At 47.0% G+C, this 19,604-nt stretch overlaps 1 protein-coding gene across 11 annotated transcripts in view; it reads right to left on the minus strand.

Moving 5' to 3' along the window:
• FHOD3 (formin homology 2 domain containing 3) overlaps nucleotides 1–19,604 on the minus strand; it is a 492,898-nt gene continuing 473,294 nt past the window's right edge. For 10 of the 11 annotated variants that reach the window (XM_067699289.1, XM_067699286.1, XM_067699290.1 and 7 more), the window contains 3 exons: nucleotides 19,140–19,314; nucleotides 12,285–12,446; nucleotides 1–603 (listed from right to left, as the gene is read on the minus strand). In XM_067699289.1, coding sequence (XP_067555390.1) covers nucleotides 521–603; nucleotides 12,285–12,446; nucleotides 19,140–19,314 — 420 coding nt within the window. In that variant the 3' untranslated portion in view covers nucleotides 1–520. The remainder of the gene's footprint in view (nucleotides 604–12,284; nucleotides 12,447–19,139; nucleotides 19,315–19,604) is intronic. The other variant, XM_067699291.1, reaches the window with a different exon arrangement.

Below are 19,604 nucleotides of genomic sequence, written 5' to 3' on the forward strand. Positions count from 1 at the left end.
TTATGGCATTAAACTCTATTTATTTAGTATTTGAAACATGGTGTACATTTCTGAATTTGTATAAACATTTAGTACATCTAAAATCCACAACTGGTAGACAACCTGTGTTTTCTTTTGTGTACAATTTCGGAGTTTACATCTGGATATTCTGGTGTTATGGAGAGACCCAGTCTGTGAACCTAATCAAACTGCCTCATGACCATAGTAACTGTGACAGAAGTGATTTGCTCCTTAAAAGGGATGTTCCTTGCACAGAAAAGGTGTCACGCTTTGGAACTACTAAGCCAGGTGTCAAGGAAACAAGAGAAACACAGCTGACATGATGAAGAAAGTCTGTGAAGGGGACTCCAAGATCCATGTTCAGTGCACAGCGGGCTACGCAAGTCACTCGGTGACACCTAGGCATGGGCACCCCTTTCAGAACCTTTGGGTGTCAGAGTCTCCTCACCTCCCACCGGAGGGGTTCCTTCCAGCAGGAGCTTGCACTCTGCATGGGCACACACCTTAGGGCACCAGGGGGTCACAGCTGCAGCTCTGAGGTGCCCACCAGGCCCAGGGCTCTGGCTTCTTCCGGAGTCAGACCGCTCTTCAGGGTCCTCCGCACTGCAGCGGCGCCGGCAGACCAGAGGCGAAGGGACAAGAAGAGAAGGCGGTGTTAGCAACCGGGCACGTGGCAGTCAGGCCACAGGCCTCCTTCCCCCGAAGGACTCCCAGAGGAGTCACAGCGCTCACGGACACTTGGCCCCGTCCTACTCCTGCTGAAGTGCCCTGGCTGGCTGGCCGCCAGGGCAGGGAAAATCTAGGGGCTGCCAGGGACCGACCTGAAGATGACACAGGCACTGACCTGGAAAGTCAGGCAGATAGGGTACCTCGTAAGAGGAGCGGGGGGGAGGAGAGGCCCACCCTCATGAGGTGTCTGAGAAATGGTGCAAACTACAAAATGCAGGTGGCATGTTGAGAGCTCAGCCTTTCCCAGCATAAGGAGCAGATCAGAGCTGGAAAAGGAATTACTGAGCATAGGAAAATGCAAATTCCAGTGATGCAAATTAGGTAAAATAATCCCGCAAATCTGCAGGGACATACCTCTGTAGAGGCCCCGCAGCAAGGCATTAACGGAACCCGGCACAAGGGGTAGCTGTCAGGATGAGCTCTCCACGAGCATCAGGGTCTTAGTCTCAACTCATCAAAGGGCCTCTACAGAGAATAACCAGTGACTCCTTGTAGACTGGATGCCAAGGAGCAAACTGCCAAACTTCTGAGTGGATTTGGGGGATGTTCTCTGTGAAACACACAAGGCTCAAGGAGGACCAGTGACCTCCCCGCCCTGAGGTTTACAACTGGCAGCTGGAGGCACACTCATATTTAACTGACTTAGAATTGGCTTATGTTTAGCCTGACATTATGGGTTTTTCATTGTTTAGTGTTGATCAATTTCGATGTCAAAATAAAGGCTGAATAAGGCTGCATGATGAGGCAGCTGCCCCTTCCAAGACTGGTTCTTTCATTTGAAAGGTTCCTAATTACATTTTCCTTAGTTGATAAATTGTATTTGGCCTACTCTGTATGGAAGTCATACAGAGTTTTGGGTATTCTATTTTCAGAAGAGATGTGTTACAGATCTACCATCTACCATAAATCCTCAGTCAGCTGGAGTCCCTAAGATCCTCAGGGAAGGCCCTTGATCAGAATGTGGAGAAAGTAAAGCTCACCCTTAGTGTTTTCCCACCTTCCTTGCCAGGCCTAATTCCCCATGCCCCCTCTATGACAAGAGGGCCTGTGTCCTCTGAGGCCTCCCCAGAGGTGAGGGTCCCACCTCGGGTGTCTGCAGCAACGCCCAAATCGACGCCTCCCCTGGGCAAAAGCCCACTTAGCCCACGGACAAAGAATCGGAAAGAGCTAGGCCTCTGGTAGAACAAACAGCGGCTAATATCTACTAATAAATACTTTCTTCTCTCCCAGGAGTCAGCACTCTGATTGGGAGCCAACACCCAATCCATCAGTCTGTCAGTCAACAAATACTTCATGGAGAACCTATTGTGCGCTCAGCACTTTAACTCAAAGAATGGACACACTTAGGGAAGATTCACAGACATTAAGCATGGGTTTATTAGATGCACAAAGCTCTGTGGTGAGGGGTACCGTCAGATCATGCCACCGCACGCTGCTGTATTTTCAAGCCCAGCTCAGGGCCCTAGAGCCACCCGTCCGCAGCTGTTCCTACACTGGCTAACCCTCCCGCAACCCCGGACCCCTTGGGCTCCAGACTGAGTATTTAACTCATCCAGACAAAATGTTTGGCTCCAGAGCCTTGGCTGGAGGCAGACTGCATTTAACTGAGTAATGGAATTCGTTCTATGGGGCGGCAATAAAAATACTAGTTTGTAATACCCTTTATGTTCTTTAAACACTCCTTCAAGTGTTTGTTAAAGAAAGATAATAACTTTAATGGCAGAAAACAAGATGAAATATTTCTCATCCTTGACAAGGACTGCTGAGACCTCTTATCCAAGATCCAAAATTCTGCCTGAATAAGTCCATGCTGCACTAGGAGGGCATCTCACGTTTCCTTAGCAGCAGGAGGTGGCATGGGCTAGGAACCACACCTTTGTGCCTTGAGGTATACACACGTGGCCAAATGACCACAGAAGACTCCACGAACTGATGGCATTGAAAGATGCCTCTTACAGTTCTGTTCACATGTCTGCTTTAGCCCTAGAACTATAGGGTTCAGTTCATGTAAATACTTGAGTGAGGACCCTGGCACCTTACGGAACAGGCAATAATCTGCTAATAGATATGGGCATCGGGCCAGCCTATCTGGGACCAGCTCAGAGAACAGAACAAAGGTTAATGGTGCTGCACCAGCCTTGCTGCCCTCAGCCTCACGGTCTACTCGCAGCTTTGATGCACGAGACCCCTGAGGACCCTCCTGCCCCCTCCAGCCTGGGCTTTCCTCTGCTGTGGGGAAAAGCCAGTATAAGTGAAGGTCCCTTTGCTTGCCAGATGTGTCCCTGAAAGGCAGGTATTCATAGAAAAATCGGCCCCATTTATGGAGTCCTACTTTCTGCGGGCCTTCACGACAATTCAGATAAATTCTCCCAGAAATACATTAACCCTGAAAAGGACCTTAAGAATTTGAACCCTTCCCTTGTTAAAGACTCTTGAAAGAAGGTGTGAAATGAAGGTAATCAGTTGAAATCAGTTTTGTACCCTGATTCCAGTCCTGCATGCAAAGGGCCTGTTACGGTGTCTGTCCATCTACCTGCTCGTCAGTTAACTCATTCATTCAATAAACGTTACATGAGCCTCCACCTTGAGCCAAGTGTCCCACCAAGGAGGCCGGGAGCTGACAGGAACACGGAGTGAGGGGAAGGGCGCAGGGCAGCAGACCCTGTCCGCACAGGAGTTGGCTCTCACGCAGAAAGTTTCCAGAAAGCAAAAAAGGGCTGAGGACATATGAGAATGAGAGGACCAACACACAGGAGCTGGCAGGATATGGAACTTGCACAACAGGAATAAGCCTTCCATCAAATAGGGAATTCTCAACTAGCACTTCTCAAATGCTGGCAGGCGGGGGGCAGGGGGGAGGGGTGCAGGGGGGAGGGCTGGCTGACATCTGATAAGATAACGTCAGGGCCCCTCTCCACTGCTCCCCCTTCCTGCTTCCCACTTGAATGCCCTGGCTGCAGCAGAGCTGCTCGCCAGCCTGTCACATGTGACAGCCTCCCCGCCCCGCAGCTGCTTAACAGAGAACAGGCCCTGGAAATGTTTATCCCTGTCTGCCTCGCGCTCCTTCCATAGATGGCATGGGGCACTCTGCCGGCACCAGCAGCCACTCGATGCCCCAGGCACTTGGGACGGCTCTCACGATGTCAGCAGCGGGGTCTGACACAGAGGTGCCTCTGCTGTCAACACGCAGCACAGGGGGGTCTGGGGCTCACGGAAGAATCATAAGTTCGCTTTCTCTTACTTTCCCCCCTCCCTTGAATTGAAAAAAAATGTTTTGATCCTACAAAGTGCTCCCAGGCAACTCTTTGCTGATGTGCATCTGAGAATAATGGCAGTGGTGGCTGCCATTTCCTGAGCACTACCATGGATTCCCTCACCCCATATCTGTGGAAACCCTACGAGATGGGGACTGTGCTCATCTCCCCAGGGAACGAGCAGCAGCGGCATAGAGAGATCGAGTCTCTGGCCCCTACGTACACAGTAAGGGGAAGAGAAGGATTGGGGCCAGGACATTTGAATCAGAGCCCACCCTGGAAACAACTGTGCCCTGACGCGCCTGGCAGCACATGTTCTGACAGTCTTTCATGTTGATGGCAAATGGACCGAGTTTTACTTCCATGTGACGGAAACCCACATGTGTGCTCTTTCACCTTTGGATCACTGACAGGGTTTTTTTTTTTTTTTCATTTTTTGCACATAATGTCAAGCAATTTGGAAATAAGTTGTGTGTGTGTGTTTTGTTTTGTTTTTTTTGTAATCCCGAAGATCCTAAAAATTGTTCTATCGAGTATACTAAGAGCACTGTGTCTAGGATGACAGGGGCTCATAGCAGAACTTGAAGATATCTTACATGTTTGCTTCTTGGGATTGGGAGGTAACTGGCCCCACTGGTATTCAAATGCTGCTTGTCGATTTGTGCAGCCCTTGTTCCTGGAGGGACCTGTTTGCGACTGGAGAAAAACGGCAGGCCTAGTCCTGCCTCTTTGGACTTAACTACTGGGAATCGTTTTAAGGTGTATCATTCTTAGTGATTCGATGTTAGATATTCTGTGGGATTTTCATGGGTTTGGGTTTTTTTGGTCAACGTCAATTATTTAACCATTTGGGTTATTTTTCTTACTTCCACCCTCCGTCATAAAATCCCATCCATTAAAAGAAGAGGTTTCCCAAACTGACAGCATTCTACAAAATAACTAACTGACTGGTACTTTTCAAAAGTGTCAAGGTCATGAAATGTTCTCCACAGATCAGAGGAGACTAAGGAGACCGAACGACAATGCAACGTGGGACCCTGGGTGGGATCGTGGAACAGAAAGAGGGCATTAGGGGAAAATGCTGAAACCTGAGTCAAGCCTGCAGCTGAGTTAATTTTCTGATGCATTGTCCGACCGTGTGCAGGGTGTTAACATGACGGGAAGCTGGGCGAAGGATGTAAGGCAACGCTCTGTGCTATTTTGGTGATGTTTTTGTTAAGTCTAAAATTCTTTCAAAATCAAAAGCTAAGAAAATAAAACGTGGAATAACAATGACAAGAAGCCAAGGTTCCCAGACCTGGTTGATTTAAACTCAACTTCTTAGACTCAGCCTGGGCACAAAGACCCAAGGTCTCTGGGAGAGGCCCTGACAGTGCATTCTAACCTCCCCAGGAGATTCAGATCCCTGACTTAGAACACTGCCATCTGAGTGAGATGCGGGGAAAGGGGGCCACTCATGAAGGCAACGGCCTTTGTGGTGATAGGGCTGAAGTCTCCGAATTCTGCCTAACCCGGAACTAAGTTCACCCATGCTGAGATGGCTCTCGGCAATATTATGGTATCAGGCGCTTTCTACAGCCACTGGTCTGGCCACGGTCTTGGCTGCGCAGTGCCCCTACCCCACTTCCCTCCTCCATCTGTGGCTACGTTCACACCCCGTGCTCCTCAATAATCTCTTTGGTTCCTAGGTAAGCACTGAACAGAAAGCAATCAGTTGGAATGCAAAAGCAGACTGCTTCTTATGAGTCACGTTGTTGGGGAGGACAGGGAGAGGATGGAATCTGGCCTGGGTGGAAAGAAATGAAACAGTTCTCTCCATTGCTTTCTGAGCTCAGAGTTCTCAGCATTATTGCAAGTCCTGGGCAGGACAGAACTGCCTTCCCCCTTTCCAGATGAAGTCTAGCTCTTTAGTGCTTACTGGGATGTCACAACAATACTAGACACATACATTGCTAACAATCCAGGCTTCCGTGCACAGGGGCAAGCCATTGCACCAGTGTCCTGGGGGTAAAAAGAGAGGGGAAGATGGGTCTGGTCTACAAATTACAGCAGGCCAAGTGAGGTGGACAATGGTGGACGAGGAGCCAGGAGGGTGATGGGAGCAAAGTGATAAGGGGGCAGGTGTGGTTTCTGTGCACAGGCTCATGGGTGACTTCCCTGGCAGCTCCTAAACGCTTGCAGGCAGCTTCACATTCCTACCATGTTTGGGACCCTTGGACAGAAGTGTGAAGGGAAGGAGGGTGCTGAGAACCCGTCATAGGTGCCCCGCTTAACCCTCACAACCATCCCGGGAGGCTGGCACGACCGTCTTCACTGTACCAAAGAAGACGGAGGCTCAGTGAGGCCAAGCCATTTATACGGGAACAGTCTCCTCGGCTGTATGACTGTGCAAATTCCCAAGCATGGAACTGGATTCCATCTGAACTTGGTAGCAAAGGCAATGAACTACTGTAACCCCCTGCCAGTAAGGTGCTTGGCACTTTCCAAAGCACCCTTCCTAGAACCCTCTACTTTGCTCTCACGCAGGAAAGGCAAATTCTCAGGTTCCTCTTGTTTACTGATTCTCCCTCCTCTTGAACTTCCACTCTGGGGAAAAAGGGTGCCTGGCATACAGACAGACACAGTGGAGGACACACAGCCAGCCTCCTTTTTCAAAGCGCTAGTTCCCAATTTGGAAGGGAGATTTGTCCAAAAATACAACAACCAGAGAGTCATTCAGGGCAGTGAGACCCTTCCAAGCTCTTCCGGCACCACCTGTCTAACCCCAAAGCTTCTACCTAAGCTTCTTTCCACATCAGAGTCCTGGCTACCAGCCTGACCCTGCTCTAGAGCAGGGGCCTGCTTCCACCCCCTTGGGCTTGGGTACAAGGCCCGTACACCCTTGTTTAGGACCTGTCTCCAGGTGACTTGGAGTCTGTTCTGATAGCACCTGCTCTGATCTGGGCCTCATTTCTCTCACCTGTCCACAGACTCCGTCAAACCCCTTCACAGTCCCTTTCCTGTGCCCATCCAGCCCGGCCTCCAAGACCTTCCCAATGCAGAGCCAGGCTGCAAATGCCTTCCTTACTTCCCCATCTTCCTTTTCTAGTGACAAGGGCTTGACACCCACCATAGGTTTAAAGTCAGCCCCAGTGAATCTTAGAGCCGCTGTCAGCTCCATCCCCTCTGGTCACTGTAGTCCCGAAGCCTTACGTTGGCCCTCTAAAATGCACTGACTCTCCACCTGGGTTTAGGGAGAAGATTTTGATTCTCTCTTGGACTTATTCTATTTATCCTCCTGTCATGTGTCCTGTGCACAAGGGTGGCTGCCCTTAGCTGTCTTTAGAGGAGGAATCAGTCCAGCTTTAATGAGCTCGAAGAATAATGAGGTGCTGAGTAAATAGTAATGATGTTGAGAAGACAAAAATTTGATTGAGAAACTTTGGTCCTTTCCACTAACATCTTATTTTACTGTATTCTAAGAGCATCCGTTTTAAAGTCTCTGGCCCATTCCATTGTCCCTATAAAAGAATATAAAATTTTTAAGTAGGGAAGAACTATGTAAATAACACGCAGGGAAATTTTTCTTAATGGGATTAGTGGGAAAATTCCTGAACATTTTCAAATACCACTTTGGAAAATTAGAGACAACTAAACTAAGCTGAGTGCTGATCAGTTCCAGGGATCAATCTAATATTTTGTGAGGCATATCTCCCATTTTCCCTAAAACAGATTCAATATTTTTTTTTTTCAGATTCATTCGTTCTCCTTCTCCACGGAATCCTACTTAACAGATAGCATGGCAACACCCCTCAATATTCTGTAAAATAAGATTTTAGTTATATCGAATCAACGTGAATATGTCACATGCCTTTCAAGAGGACTGTCGAAGCCTCATAAGAGACGGGGTGAGATGAGAGCCTGAAGTCAAGTCAGAGTTCAGTGTTCCTTTCCTAGCAGCCCCTAGAACCAGGCTTCTGGCCCTTCCCGTTGAGAAACTGTTCTTATGTCCCTAAGACACTGTTAGATTATTTGTAGGTCACATCGAAGTGATTGCATTTTTAAAGAAATATAGCCCTGAGCCCAAAACTGCATGGTCACATCACAGGTGGGGCCCAGACTCCCCTTGAAGAGAAACTCAACAGGAGAGGGGGCATTCAGCCTCTCTAGCAGGAAAGAGAAAAAGGCCAACTATGAGTCCCTAATCCCTGCTCTGCTCTGTGATAGTCCAGGGTAATGGCTCCATGCAGACAGCCAGCTGGGCAGAGACCCTCTTCCGAAGTTGGGTCCCACAGAAAAGAACACAAGGGGTCCTTTTCTTCCCCAGGCCCCAGGCCCGTCCTGCAGAATCACAGTGGGAAGGAGATCTCAGATGCCCGTCAGCTTCAGGGTTTTCTAGGGAAGACCAACATCCGGGAGGCCTAAGAGAACAAGTAGCCCCGGGACAAAGGACTTGCCCCAGTATGATGAAAAAAGAAACCCAAATAAGAAGAAAACAAAGAGCTTGGAGAACGCTCTCCTTGGCCATCTCCACCAGCCGACTCGAGAGCCGTGGCCAGAATCTGGGGAAGCATATGAGGCATGTTGTGTTGACATTTCACAGGCTAGAAATCAACTGGACAATTCGCAACATTTTACTTAATGAGACCCCGATGGCACCAGCTGGGAAAACAACAGAAGGGGCAGAGCCTGGGAACCTGCGAGTCCATTACGGTGCCCTCGGTGCGTCCCAACTGGCTGCATATTTCAGGCTTTAAGCAGGACATTTGGTGGATGTAGGCCTAGCCACCAGCATCAAACACGAAAGCAGATGTTTTAAGCATCTCAGAGGATTCTTGAGGGGCTTGCAGGTCATACATTTCTAGGTTATGAGTTGGATTCTGTTTGGTTTCTTACAATAGCTGGACTATTATTGTCTTTAGCCAAATGAGGTATAGCCCAAATATGCTGGTTATTCGTTTATCCACTTGCCACATGGCCACCATTACACAATCAAATCAAACGCAGCATCGTTTCAGGGTGAGGCCCCAGCCCAACACTTCACATCGATTTTGCAAACTGTTTTTTTCTCATTCCTTTAACTTCTTATGAAAAGCTAGAGTTTACATCCCTTTATATTAGAAATCAAAGTAACTTCCCCCATCTTACATTTCTGTGGATGGTGCCATTACTAATTAATTAAACCTGCTACAGATAAACATTTACATACATGCAGTGCTGTATTTGTTGTAGTAACTGCATCACAGGACAAAATGTGTTGGGCTAAATAAAAAGAATATAGGGCTGTTTTGCATAAGATTGGAATGGAAACGATACCACAGGAAATTATTTTATGTCAACCACAAAAACAGGCAAAATTTCTCTCTGGCCAGATTGAAGAGGAAAACTCATTATGACTGTGTTATTGTTCCCAGTGACATTCTGTGTCTCTCTAAGAATCTGTTTCTCTCCAGACCAGAGGGCAGGGCCAACACTCTTTGCCAACACAGACATGTAACCTATAGGAGGAGTACATACCCTGGGCCAGGCCCCTCTCAGGCAATCTCCTTTACTGAGGTCCCTGACCCAACCCTGCCCACCTTCTGGAGGGCACTCCCTGACCTGGCATCCTTTCTCAACTCCTCTCCCGTGGTCTGATTCCCCACATGCTTTTCCCAGCTCCTCCCAGTGGAGACTCTTGCACTAAGGTTGCCCACTGCAGGAAGGCCAGGCGTTAACTGGTGCAAAACTTCTGCCATTTGGTTACTGGTTTATTGAAGTAAATAAGAGGAGGGCAATAAAGGGCAAATGCTGAAGATAATCTACTTAAGGCACCTGAAAAAGCCTCTCATAAGTTTCATTCAAAAAACTATTTAAGAAAGAGATTTCTGTTCACGAAAAAGAGCAAGAGAAAAACAGGCAAATGGTATGGACAAGCCATACACAAAAGAAGAGATGCAAATCACGAGAGGCTCGACCTTCCTAGTACACTAGCAGGGAAAAGTAAGCTAAAACCATAAGGAATACTATTTCACACGCTTCAGACAGGCAAAAAGCCAAGTGCTTTGCTGGCCTGGCCTGGAGCATGCAGTGTGGAGAGAGTGTGGGTCAGCCTCACCCCTTTGGAGATGAGTTTGCTCCCCAAGATGTGCACACCTGGGGATCCTGCAGTTCCAGTCCTGGCCTCATACCCCGTTGACCCCCTCCATGTTATCGTGCATGGGGTCCCCTGGGGATCTTGTTAAATGCAGATTCTGAATCAGTTGCCCTGGAGAGGTCCCCCTGAATATGCATTTCTAACCAGCCTCCAAGAGGTGCCCATACTGTCTGAGGAACAACTTTAAATAGCAAGTCCCTAGCCAAGTTCTTACATGGGAGCACCAGGAGAATGGCAAAGAATTCACAGCAGCACCAGGAAATAGTGAAATGTCGGAAAAAATAAATGTAAAGGTCTTAGATATTGATGTTGGAGCCCACAAACATATTTCTGAAGATGTAAAAAGCCAGTGCCCCTGAATGACAGTTTTCCATTCAAGAAACAGAGGGAATGTGGCAGGGGGCGCACAGAGTGGAACAAGAGTCCTTCTCCTAAGGCCACTAATCACCCAAGGGGCCTGGGCAGGGCCCAACCGCAGAGGTTCTCAGGTGGTGAGCTTGGGTACAGCCCAGACATCTGGAATTTTTAAAGCTCTGTAGAAAGTTCTAATGTGCAGCCATGGTTGAGAGCCACAGTTCAAGAAGTTACTCAGGGGCTTCCCTGGTGGCACAGTGGTTGAGAATCTGCCTGCTAATGCAGGGGACACGGGTTCGAGCCTCGGTCTGGGAAGATCCCACATGCCGCGGAGCAACTAGGCCTGTGAGCCACAACTACTGAGCCTGCGCGTCTGGAGCCTGTGCTCCGCAACAAGAGAGGCCGCGATAGTGAGAGGTCTGCGCACCGCGATGAAGAGTGGCCCCCGCTTGCCACAACTAGAGAAAGCCCTCGCACAGAAACGAAGACGCAACACAGCAAAAATTAAAGTCTTTAAAAAAAAAAAAAAAAGTTACTCAAAGTGTGTACCAGCAGGATGGACCTCATCTAGGAATGTGGTGAAAACAGACTCTCAGCCACCCATCTCACTGAATGAGAATCACATCCCCCAGCCCCAGCCCCCAAGTTCTGTGGTTTGAGAAACTCTGCTTCTCCCTGGTGGAAGTGTCAAGTGATACTTTCTTTTCTGGGGAAAAATTCCTGTCAGAATCTAAAGCCAATGATATAAAAGGAGCAGGGTCCGAGAGTCTGCAGCAATTTGGTTTAGTGTTCTTTACCCTGGAAACAAGCATGTCAATGGGTCAAACAGAACCAAGGCGTCCAAAATATGCAGCCCAAAACTCAGTCACCTCTTGTACGAATGAATCTCAAAGGTGGCAGCGCCTGGGGGGCTCTGAGTATGAGTTCTTACTGAACTCCTGCCTCCTGACAGCCACTCTCCCTCCTTTCATTTTTGGGAGCCAGGAAATGAGGAGGCAGCCAGATTTCCTCTTTACAAAACATCATAAATCCCTGTCCTAGGGATTGACCTTCAGTGACCAGCACCAGGCCAAAGCTTGGGGGCTGAGGTCTCTTCTGAAATGCACTAGGGCCACGGCCATGAAGGCAGATGTCAAAGGTTCAGAGAACCCTGCTTCTCTACAGTGAGCCATCCCTGTGAGAGTCAGCATGGTGCCCACAGAGGCAACTCCACACCCGTCATTCGGCGGATAGGGGCAGGTAACAGGCTGAGACTACAAGGGCGAATAAGTCGCTTTGAATCCTCTGTTTGGTAGGAACAAAACACAACTGGTGAACCTAGGCTAACATGAACTATTTTAAGCATCCTAAGGACCAAAAATCGCTTGCTACCCCTGGTTTCACCTTCAGCATGTTCATGAGCAGCAGTGAACCCCTGGGGGAACAGTCTCCAGCCCAGAAAGTAGCCCCTGATGCTGGGTGAGGGGCAATAATATGGCCTCAGCAAAGCATCCAGGGCAGTACTTGGCAACGGGTCCCACTGTGCCCACCCCTGCACATCAGAGTCATCTAAGGGCCTTTCACACCTTCCTGGGGACAAAGTGTGAATTGGGGGAGGCCTGACCAGAAATAGCAAATACACTGGACAGGTGGCTGCAGCATCCCTCCTCCCTAGTGGCCAATGCCGACTGTCCAGCACGAACTCTTTTGCCGATGGGCACAGGTGGGCCCTCGGGGCACCACTGACAACTCACCGGAGCCCACCCCTGAGTCCCTGCCCTTCCTGGGTCATACAGAACTGGAGGGCTGGTCCCTGCAGGCAGAGTCCCACATCCCAACTCCAAGGCACTTACGAGACTTCCGGTTGGCCCGGGAGCGCTTCCTCTCCCGCGGCACCACTCGCTGACTGGGCACTTGGGTGGCTGACTTGACGATGCGGTCCATGATCTCATCAGCTGCATCATCCGTGACATTAGGCGAGTCATCCATTCCCATGGTCCACGAACTAGTGGATCCTGAAGAATTAAACAACCAGAGAGCACGAGGTACTCAGAGAGAAGGAAAACACAGCACTGCTCCTGAAGCAGCCAAGCTCATCAGCCACAGAGCACAGCAGAGGCCAGAGCCAGGGTTGAGCCTCCTGATGGATCTAAGGGTGTTCCCCCGTCCCCACTGCAGGGGCACCACAGTGACCTGTGACCATCACCCTCCAGATTCTGACCTCCCATGAGTCCATACCTGGGGCCCTTACGTCATACTACCCTGTCACACAGCTGTGTTGTCATCTCTCACTGTCGTGGATGTGCCTCCACCTGCCAGGTCCTGTGGTCGTGGAAGGGCAGACTTCCCACGCCGTGTGCCGCTATGTACATCACAGATACCCAGTAGAGTGCTTCCAGAAATGTCCAGAGACATTTGTTAAGTCAGCTCCCCATCTGTGGTTGTATGTGCCTAGTGAATGTCAATTAGCCCTAATTTCTCATTCAGTTAAATAAAAATCAATGGATTTTGTAACATATAGCTTATCTTTGGATTAACTAGCCTTTAAAAATAATAACAGGATTGCCCTCTTCTACCAGGAAAAGGGAGTTAACACAACATTTTCTTTGGTACATTCATCTGCTCCCTGACCAGAAAAAAATATGTTTATAAATAGCTGTATGTTAAGACAGTCCAAGTCTGGCATAAAAGCATCTGCCCTTAGACCAGCAAGAAGAAAATACCACAAAAACATGGGTTCCCGAGTCATATGAAACACTTAGAAATGAATGCTATTTTAATTCATCAAACACTGTGCCTTCGTGACTGATCAACTTCCTTGTGAAATCTCTTCTCTAAGATGGGAAATAGGCTTCTGTAAGAAGAAAGATGTACAGTGTGCTCAAAATTGTGAATTTCCTCGACCTATACTTCTCTTTGTAATAGACATACGACTTTAAAATCCTGCAGGTGAGTGTTCTCAGACTTTTACGTTTATGGAACACAGGTACCTGAACTTGTCCAAGGTCCAGCTAAAGCTGAAGAACAGTCAGCTTTTCTCAAACCACAGGTGAAAAAATGTTAGTAAATATATATCTTAAATTTTGAATTCTATATTTCTATACTAATTTTTCAAAACTTTCGGTGTTTGGATATTGATAGAAATAGTTGGGAATAGTTGATTACAGTTCAGTAGACGGCACATTTTATAGACATGTGTTTGTGGTTGAAAGTTCACTGCAAATATGTAATATGCTATAATTTAGTCATAATTTCTGCTAGTAAAGTTCACATGACTGAATTAAATAAACACGTTGCAAAAGGAGTACCAGGATTCCAGTGTTGGACCACCTGCACTATTTGAGACCTGTGGCCACAGGACAACAATGCTTTCTGATGACAACGTTTTTGTTGCGGTCATTTATAAAAATCGTTTTGCGTTACGAGCGGGAGCAGGCCTACAACACTGGGATATACAAAGTCAGGACATTTTACTTTTTCTGCTTGTGCCCAAGGGAGTTTGATCTACTTGCTTCCATCAGAAGACTAGCTTTTTCAGCATCATAAAACCCTTTAAAAATATGTTCTTCTCAGAAACGAATATTTGAAATTGCTGAATTTTTCTGCATTCTCAGGCTGGTCCAGGTGTTCAAGTTGGAGGCAAGAGGCCTCATAGTGGCACAGCTCTCAGGCTGGGGCTCTGCAGAGCCTCCTCATAGCAGAGCCATCCATACAGCAATTGCTTTTTGCCCAGCAATTTCCTGTTTTCCCTTTTACCTACTGATTTATAATTCTGTGCCTCATTTTGAAATGCCAAGCTACCCTTCCCAAAACACACAAAGCTCAATCAAGTGTCTTTGCTCATAATATAATATAATTTGCTCCTGATGAGCCAGAAATGAAGGCATCATCTGATCTTTCCATGAGAATTACCTATACTTTCATCTTATAAATTCCTGGGAATCTGCTTTCACTGTGATGGGTCAGGAGATGCTTACAAGGAACATCTTGCCATTTGTCCAGGACCGTCAGACTCAGTTTTGTGATGCCATCATTTTCTCATGACCTCATTCTTGGTTCTGCTTTCTTATCCCCTTTCCCCTTGGTTACTGTTGTCACTACCTGATTACCATTTATGCCCATTCTTCTTGGTCGTGTATATGCTTCTCTTTCTGGAACCTCTGCACTCACATACAGCCACAGGAGAACACTGCCCATAACTTACAGACTCCAAGGGGCCATTTGGCTCCCCATGGTCTCCCAAGTGTTAGCCAGGCATTTATATATACTGAGATGTCTGTAAAATTATTATATATAATATGTAGGAATATATATAGATAGAGATATGGTGGAGGGGATAAAGCATTATAGACCTTGATAGGACTATATCACTTTATTTGAATTTTACTTTTGAAAATATGTAAACTGTAGTTTGAAAGAAACCACTGTAACTAATTTTTCCCTTAAAAATCTAACTTAAAGAAATAGTCTAAAAGGAAAATAATTACATCCAAATAGATATTATATTAATGTAATAAACTCTTACCTTTGCTTTTGAAAGAATTTCCCTGGGTATAGACTTCTAGTTTAGAAAGTTCTCTTTTTGGCAATTTAAAGATGCCCTTCCACTTTCTTCTGACTTCCATAGCTTCTGTCAACAGTGAGTCATCATTCTTACTGTTGCTCCTTAGAAAGTACATTCTTTTCTCTCTGGCTGTTTTAAAGATTTTATTTATATCTTTGGTTTTTGGCAGTTTGCCCATGGTATGCCTAGATGTGGTTTTCTTTGCGTTTACTCTCCTTGGATTTGTTGCGTGTTTTAAATATGTGGGCTGATATCTATCATGAGCCTTTGGGAAATTCTCAGCCATTGTTTCTTTAATTTTTCTTCTTACCCATCTTTTCTTTCTGGTACTCCAGTTACAGACACATTAGACCATTTGACTGTGTCCCACATATCTCTTACATTTTGTTCCATTTTTTCTATTTTTTCTCACCATGCTTCAGTTTGTACATTTTCTATTAACCCGTGTTGTTTGAATTCACTAATCTCTTTTGCTGGGACCAGTCTGCTGTTAAACCCATGATATCAGTTAATCATGTCAGATCTTTCTTTTTTTCAGTTCTAGAATTTCCATTTGATTCTTTTTTATAAATTTCAACCTTTTTATCAATTTGTCTCTATTTTCCTTTATTTTTGTTAACACTGATAAATGGTTAAATTTGACTGCAAATTTCAACCTCTGGATCACCTGTGGATCTGCTGCTCTACTTTTCTTCTTGTCAGCCATGTTTTCATGTTCTCTTGGCTCATAATTTTGACTACGCACTGGACTTTGTGTAGAAAAGAATGCAGAGACTGAAGTCGGTGTCATTTTTCTCCAGTCTTTACCCTTTCCTGTTAAGCAGACACAGTGAAGGACTGAGCAGGGTTGGGGCCAGACAGCAGTTTTCATTGAGTATCAGTCCACCCCTGTCTTTAAATATTCTGTCTTTAACTATCTGTATGCATTTGTCGAAGGCGCTTACTCTAGCTTGTCTTTGTTTCCTCAGAACTTCAAGACGGTAGGAGATTTCCTGCAGCCTTTCTGGCCCAGCCTGCCCCTCCCCATGCTGCCCCAGCACTTAGCAAATGTCTCATGGAGAAAACTGTCTGCATTTGAAGATCCTCTAGCTCCAACCTCTTACGCCAGCTCACATGACCACTAGAAGTCCTGCTGGCTTCTCTTTACTATTGAAGTCACTCTGTGCATGGCAAGTCCAATTCTCAGCCTGTGCCCAGACTTGGCAAATGCTCTTAGAGAGGTGCTCTCAGCTCACCTAGAATTCTAGTTTGTCTAGTCCTCTTCCCTTTCACAGTTCCCTGGTGGATTTTGAGAGAAAGCTTTTGTTATTTTATTAAAGTTTCTGGTTATGGCAGCAGGAGTGGTGGCTTGTTCCTCCCTACGGCATGCCACCTGGAAGCAGAAGTCTCTGCATGTGCAGAGAAACTGAATAGCTTTCCTTTCTAATCCCTTTCATCAATTAGTGAAAAGGAACCCATATTGTACAAACCTAGCAATATCTTTTTCTCTTTGTCCTTTCCAGTCAGGAAGGATTTTCTATTTTCTCTTTTAAAATTAGCACAGCATGTTACGTTCCATTACAGATACTGGACTCCATCTCCCAAGGTGGCTTTCATTGCACTACCCTTGCATCCACCAAGGTACAGTGGCTCAAGACTCCTGATGGCTGGGGTCACTGTGGCGCAGGTACTGATGCTGCCCTTGATCTCCTGGTGTCCACGGTTAGCCTAGCAGACAAAGCCTGCAAGAGCTGCTGAGGCACAGACAGACTCATGCATGGGATGTCCTAGGCCTTTTGGGAGACCAGTGATTCCCATCCCCATACCCCCCAACACTGCAAAGCTGCTTTATTTTATTTTTATCCTTGTTTTACACTTTGTCTAGACTGACAGTCACTACTGCTCAGCATTTAATGCTGTAATTTTCTTCAACTTCTGACCTTCCCCACTTTCTTCTCTCCTCTTATATTCTGCCTTATTTACACACTCTTTCTCTCCTGTCCCTTCTTGGCTTTTCTGAGAAATGGAGGCGTTTTATAGACAGCACTGGCCAAGAAGAGGGCACCTTTCTTTCCACATAGAAAACCAGACAATCAGAATGTCCCACACGAAGTGCTCAGGACTGTGGTTTGTCACAGCTGCATCTGTCTGATGTTGGTCACCAAAAGTCTGCCTTTGTGTTGCCAAAGCGTAATTTATTTTCTTTCCCTAATTCCACATCCAAAACTACCTACAAGTCAGAGGGTTTGGAAAGACCAAATCCCAGAGAACCTAACCTGTGATTCTTTGATGTAATAATAATACCTGCATGTATTTGGGGTATAGTCTGGGAATCAAGACTGTAGTAGGAGGGATGACTTTTCTACGTATCATCTGTGTCTCAGGCAGGATAACACTGGGGAAGGGTGGGTGGAGGCGGCCCTTTTTCCGGCATAGTCTAAGCTGTATATCACAGAGTAAAAGCCCTGTTAAAGGTCCAACGTTGAGAAGAGGAGAAGGAACTAGATTCAGTGACACTGCACTCATGTGAAATAAGAAAAACATTTGGTCATTTATAAAATAGCCTGAAGTGCAGCTCCACTTGGGAATCCCGTGTAAACCTTACGGATCTAGAACTCAGCCTGGAAGCCCCTTCAACCCTCCTCCTCTAGAGCAGCTTGTGGCCCTTGGTTCACAAGAAGCTACAAGAAACCATATGCACCACGTGACTCCCTTCCTGCCAAAGAACACCTGGAACTGCCTTTGTTTTTTCTTTTATGTTAAAGTTGTTATTCCTATCATCATTTTTTAATACTTAACATAGTTGACAACAGCAAAATTAAAATTAAAAAAAAAAAAAGGGCAGTCAGCAAAGCTAGATAGAAGTCACTGTTGGGTCTTCTCAGGAGTTTCTCCAGATCACAGCCCTCTAGATCTTGGCTGCCTTTCTAACATCTCGTGAGCCTGGATGTTCGCTGGAGCCTAGCAAGGGCCTGATGGGCGCTGCACACTCATTCGTTACTGAGGTTCTGTGACGTGTAAGGTAACCCATGATCCAGTTCACCCGGACTGCACAGTTTTATTTATTTTCCCACTGTAATTACTACTTGAACCCCTTTTACACACTAAAACATTCCAATGTGGGCAATAAATGCATGGTTTCTTCTAGCTTGTGTGCTAAGCAAACACCAAGAGGACAAAGCTGGTCCTCCAGGAGTTCATCCTCTTTAGTTATGAAGTTTTTAAGTTCCTGAGACCTAAACTGGAGTACGTGGCAAGGCAGAGAACACGGAGGAGGTGGATTCTGGAGGTGAAGAGGGGACAGGCAGAGGAGAGGGGACGGGATGAGCAACAGCAGGGGCTCAGGCAGACACAGGGTGTGCAGAGTAGGGCACTGCCCACAATGTGGGGCTGAGTGAAAGCCAAGTGTGGGAGCCAGGAGGGGACCAGACCCCAGGGAACCTCAAACAACAGCATGAATCGAGTGGGCTGGATCCTGCAGGCAGCGAGGAAACTTAGGAAGGTTCACGTGGCATCAGACTAGACCAGGGAAATACGGGTAAACATTCTCAGATGCAAAGTGCATCTCAATTCTTAATTAAAACAAAAAGTCCCTTCCAGGTTATGAAACAAACCTGGAAGCTCTTATCTGTCTTTACCATCTTGAAGTTTTAGTTTCCTCTCTGCCTCCAAGGATTTCAGAAGCAAAAAGGGATAGCGTTTTAATCCAAGGGTCATCAAACTTCTTCTGTACCCCGCCTGAGAGTAAAAACAGTCTCTATGGTCCCTGTAGTCTCCGTCGCAACCCCTCAACTCTGCCACCGCAGTGCAAAAGCACCTAGACAACACACACACAAGGAAGGGTGGCTGTGTTCCAAGAAGACCTTATTTACAAGAATAAATGGCTGGCTCAATTTGGCCTGGGGGCTTAACCCATGAGGATTCGTTCACAATACTAATTCCTCTTGTTCGAATTAAGTTGTGCTTTTGGGAAGGGTTGCTTGTTTTTGAGATGAAGCTACTGAAGGTGGGTCACAAAGGTGTGAGTGAAGGAAAGTATGATGACGTCAGCACGGAGAACCCTGGGGAGTGGACGGCCCTGGGCAGCCACTTCCTGGGCACAGTAATCTGTACCCTGTGGCGGGGACAGACACCATGGGGTGGCCACCCTGGAAGAGGGCGTTACCTCGGCTTGCTCGGCTGCGTGTGCGGACGCCCAGCACGGGGGTGGCATCCTCCAAGGCAGGGGACGAGGTTTTCAGCACAGCCTTCATGTTCTCATGCTCGGCAGCATCCTCGGCATAGCTCAGGCCTTGGGGCTGGCTCGGGGGCGCCGGGGAACCACTGGAGAACTTGCCAGACTGCAAGAGCAAGAGGGGTTAGGGCGTGAGGTGACTAAAAGCCAACTCAAGCTTAGAAAACCTTTAGTTGAGGAAAGCCTTCTCTTCTCTGTCTTTTGTTTACGTGCATTCTGCAAACAAGTTAGTGATGGGCAGTCAATGAGGGGTCAATGAACTAATGACAAAGCATCTGCATATCCAGGAAGTTCTCTTATCAGAAAGAGAAGCCTTGGCCCCAGAAGGACCACACCCATCCCTCCAGGTAGTGGGTCTCCCAGCTCACTGCAGATCCCCTCAGCGGGAGCCAGCAA

The sequence above is a fragment of the Pseudorca crassidens genome, chromosome 12 (assembly GCF_039906515.1).
Source record: "Pseudorca crassidens isolate mPseCra1 chromosome 12, mPseCra1.hap1, whole genome shotgun sequence".
Lineage (NCBI taxonomy): Eukaryota > Metazoa > Chordata > Mammalia > Artiodactyla > Delphinidae > Pseudorca > Pseudorca crassidens.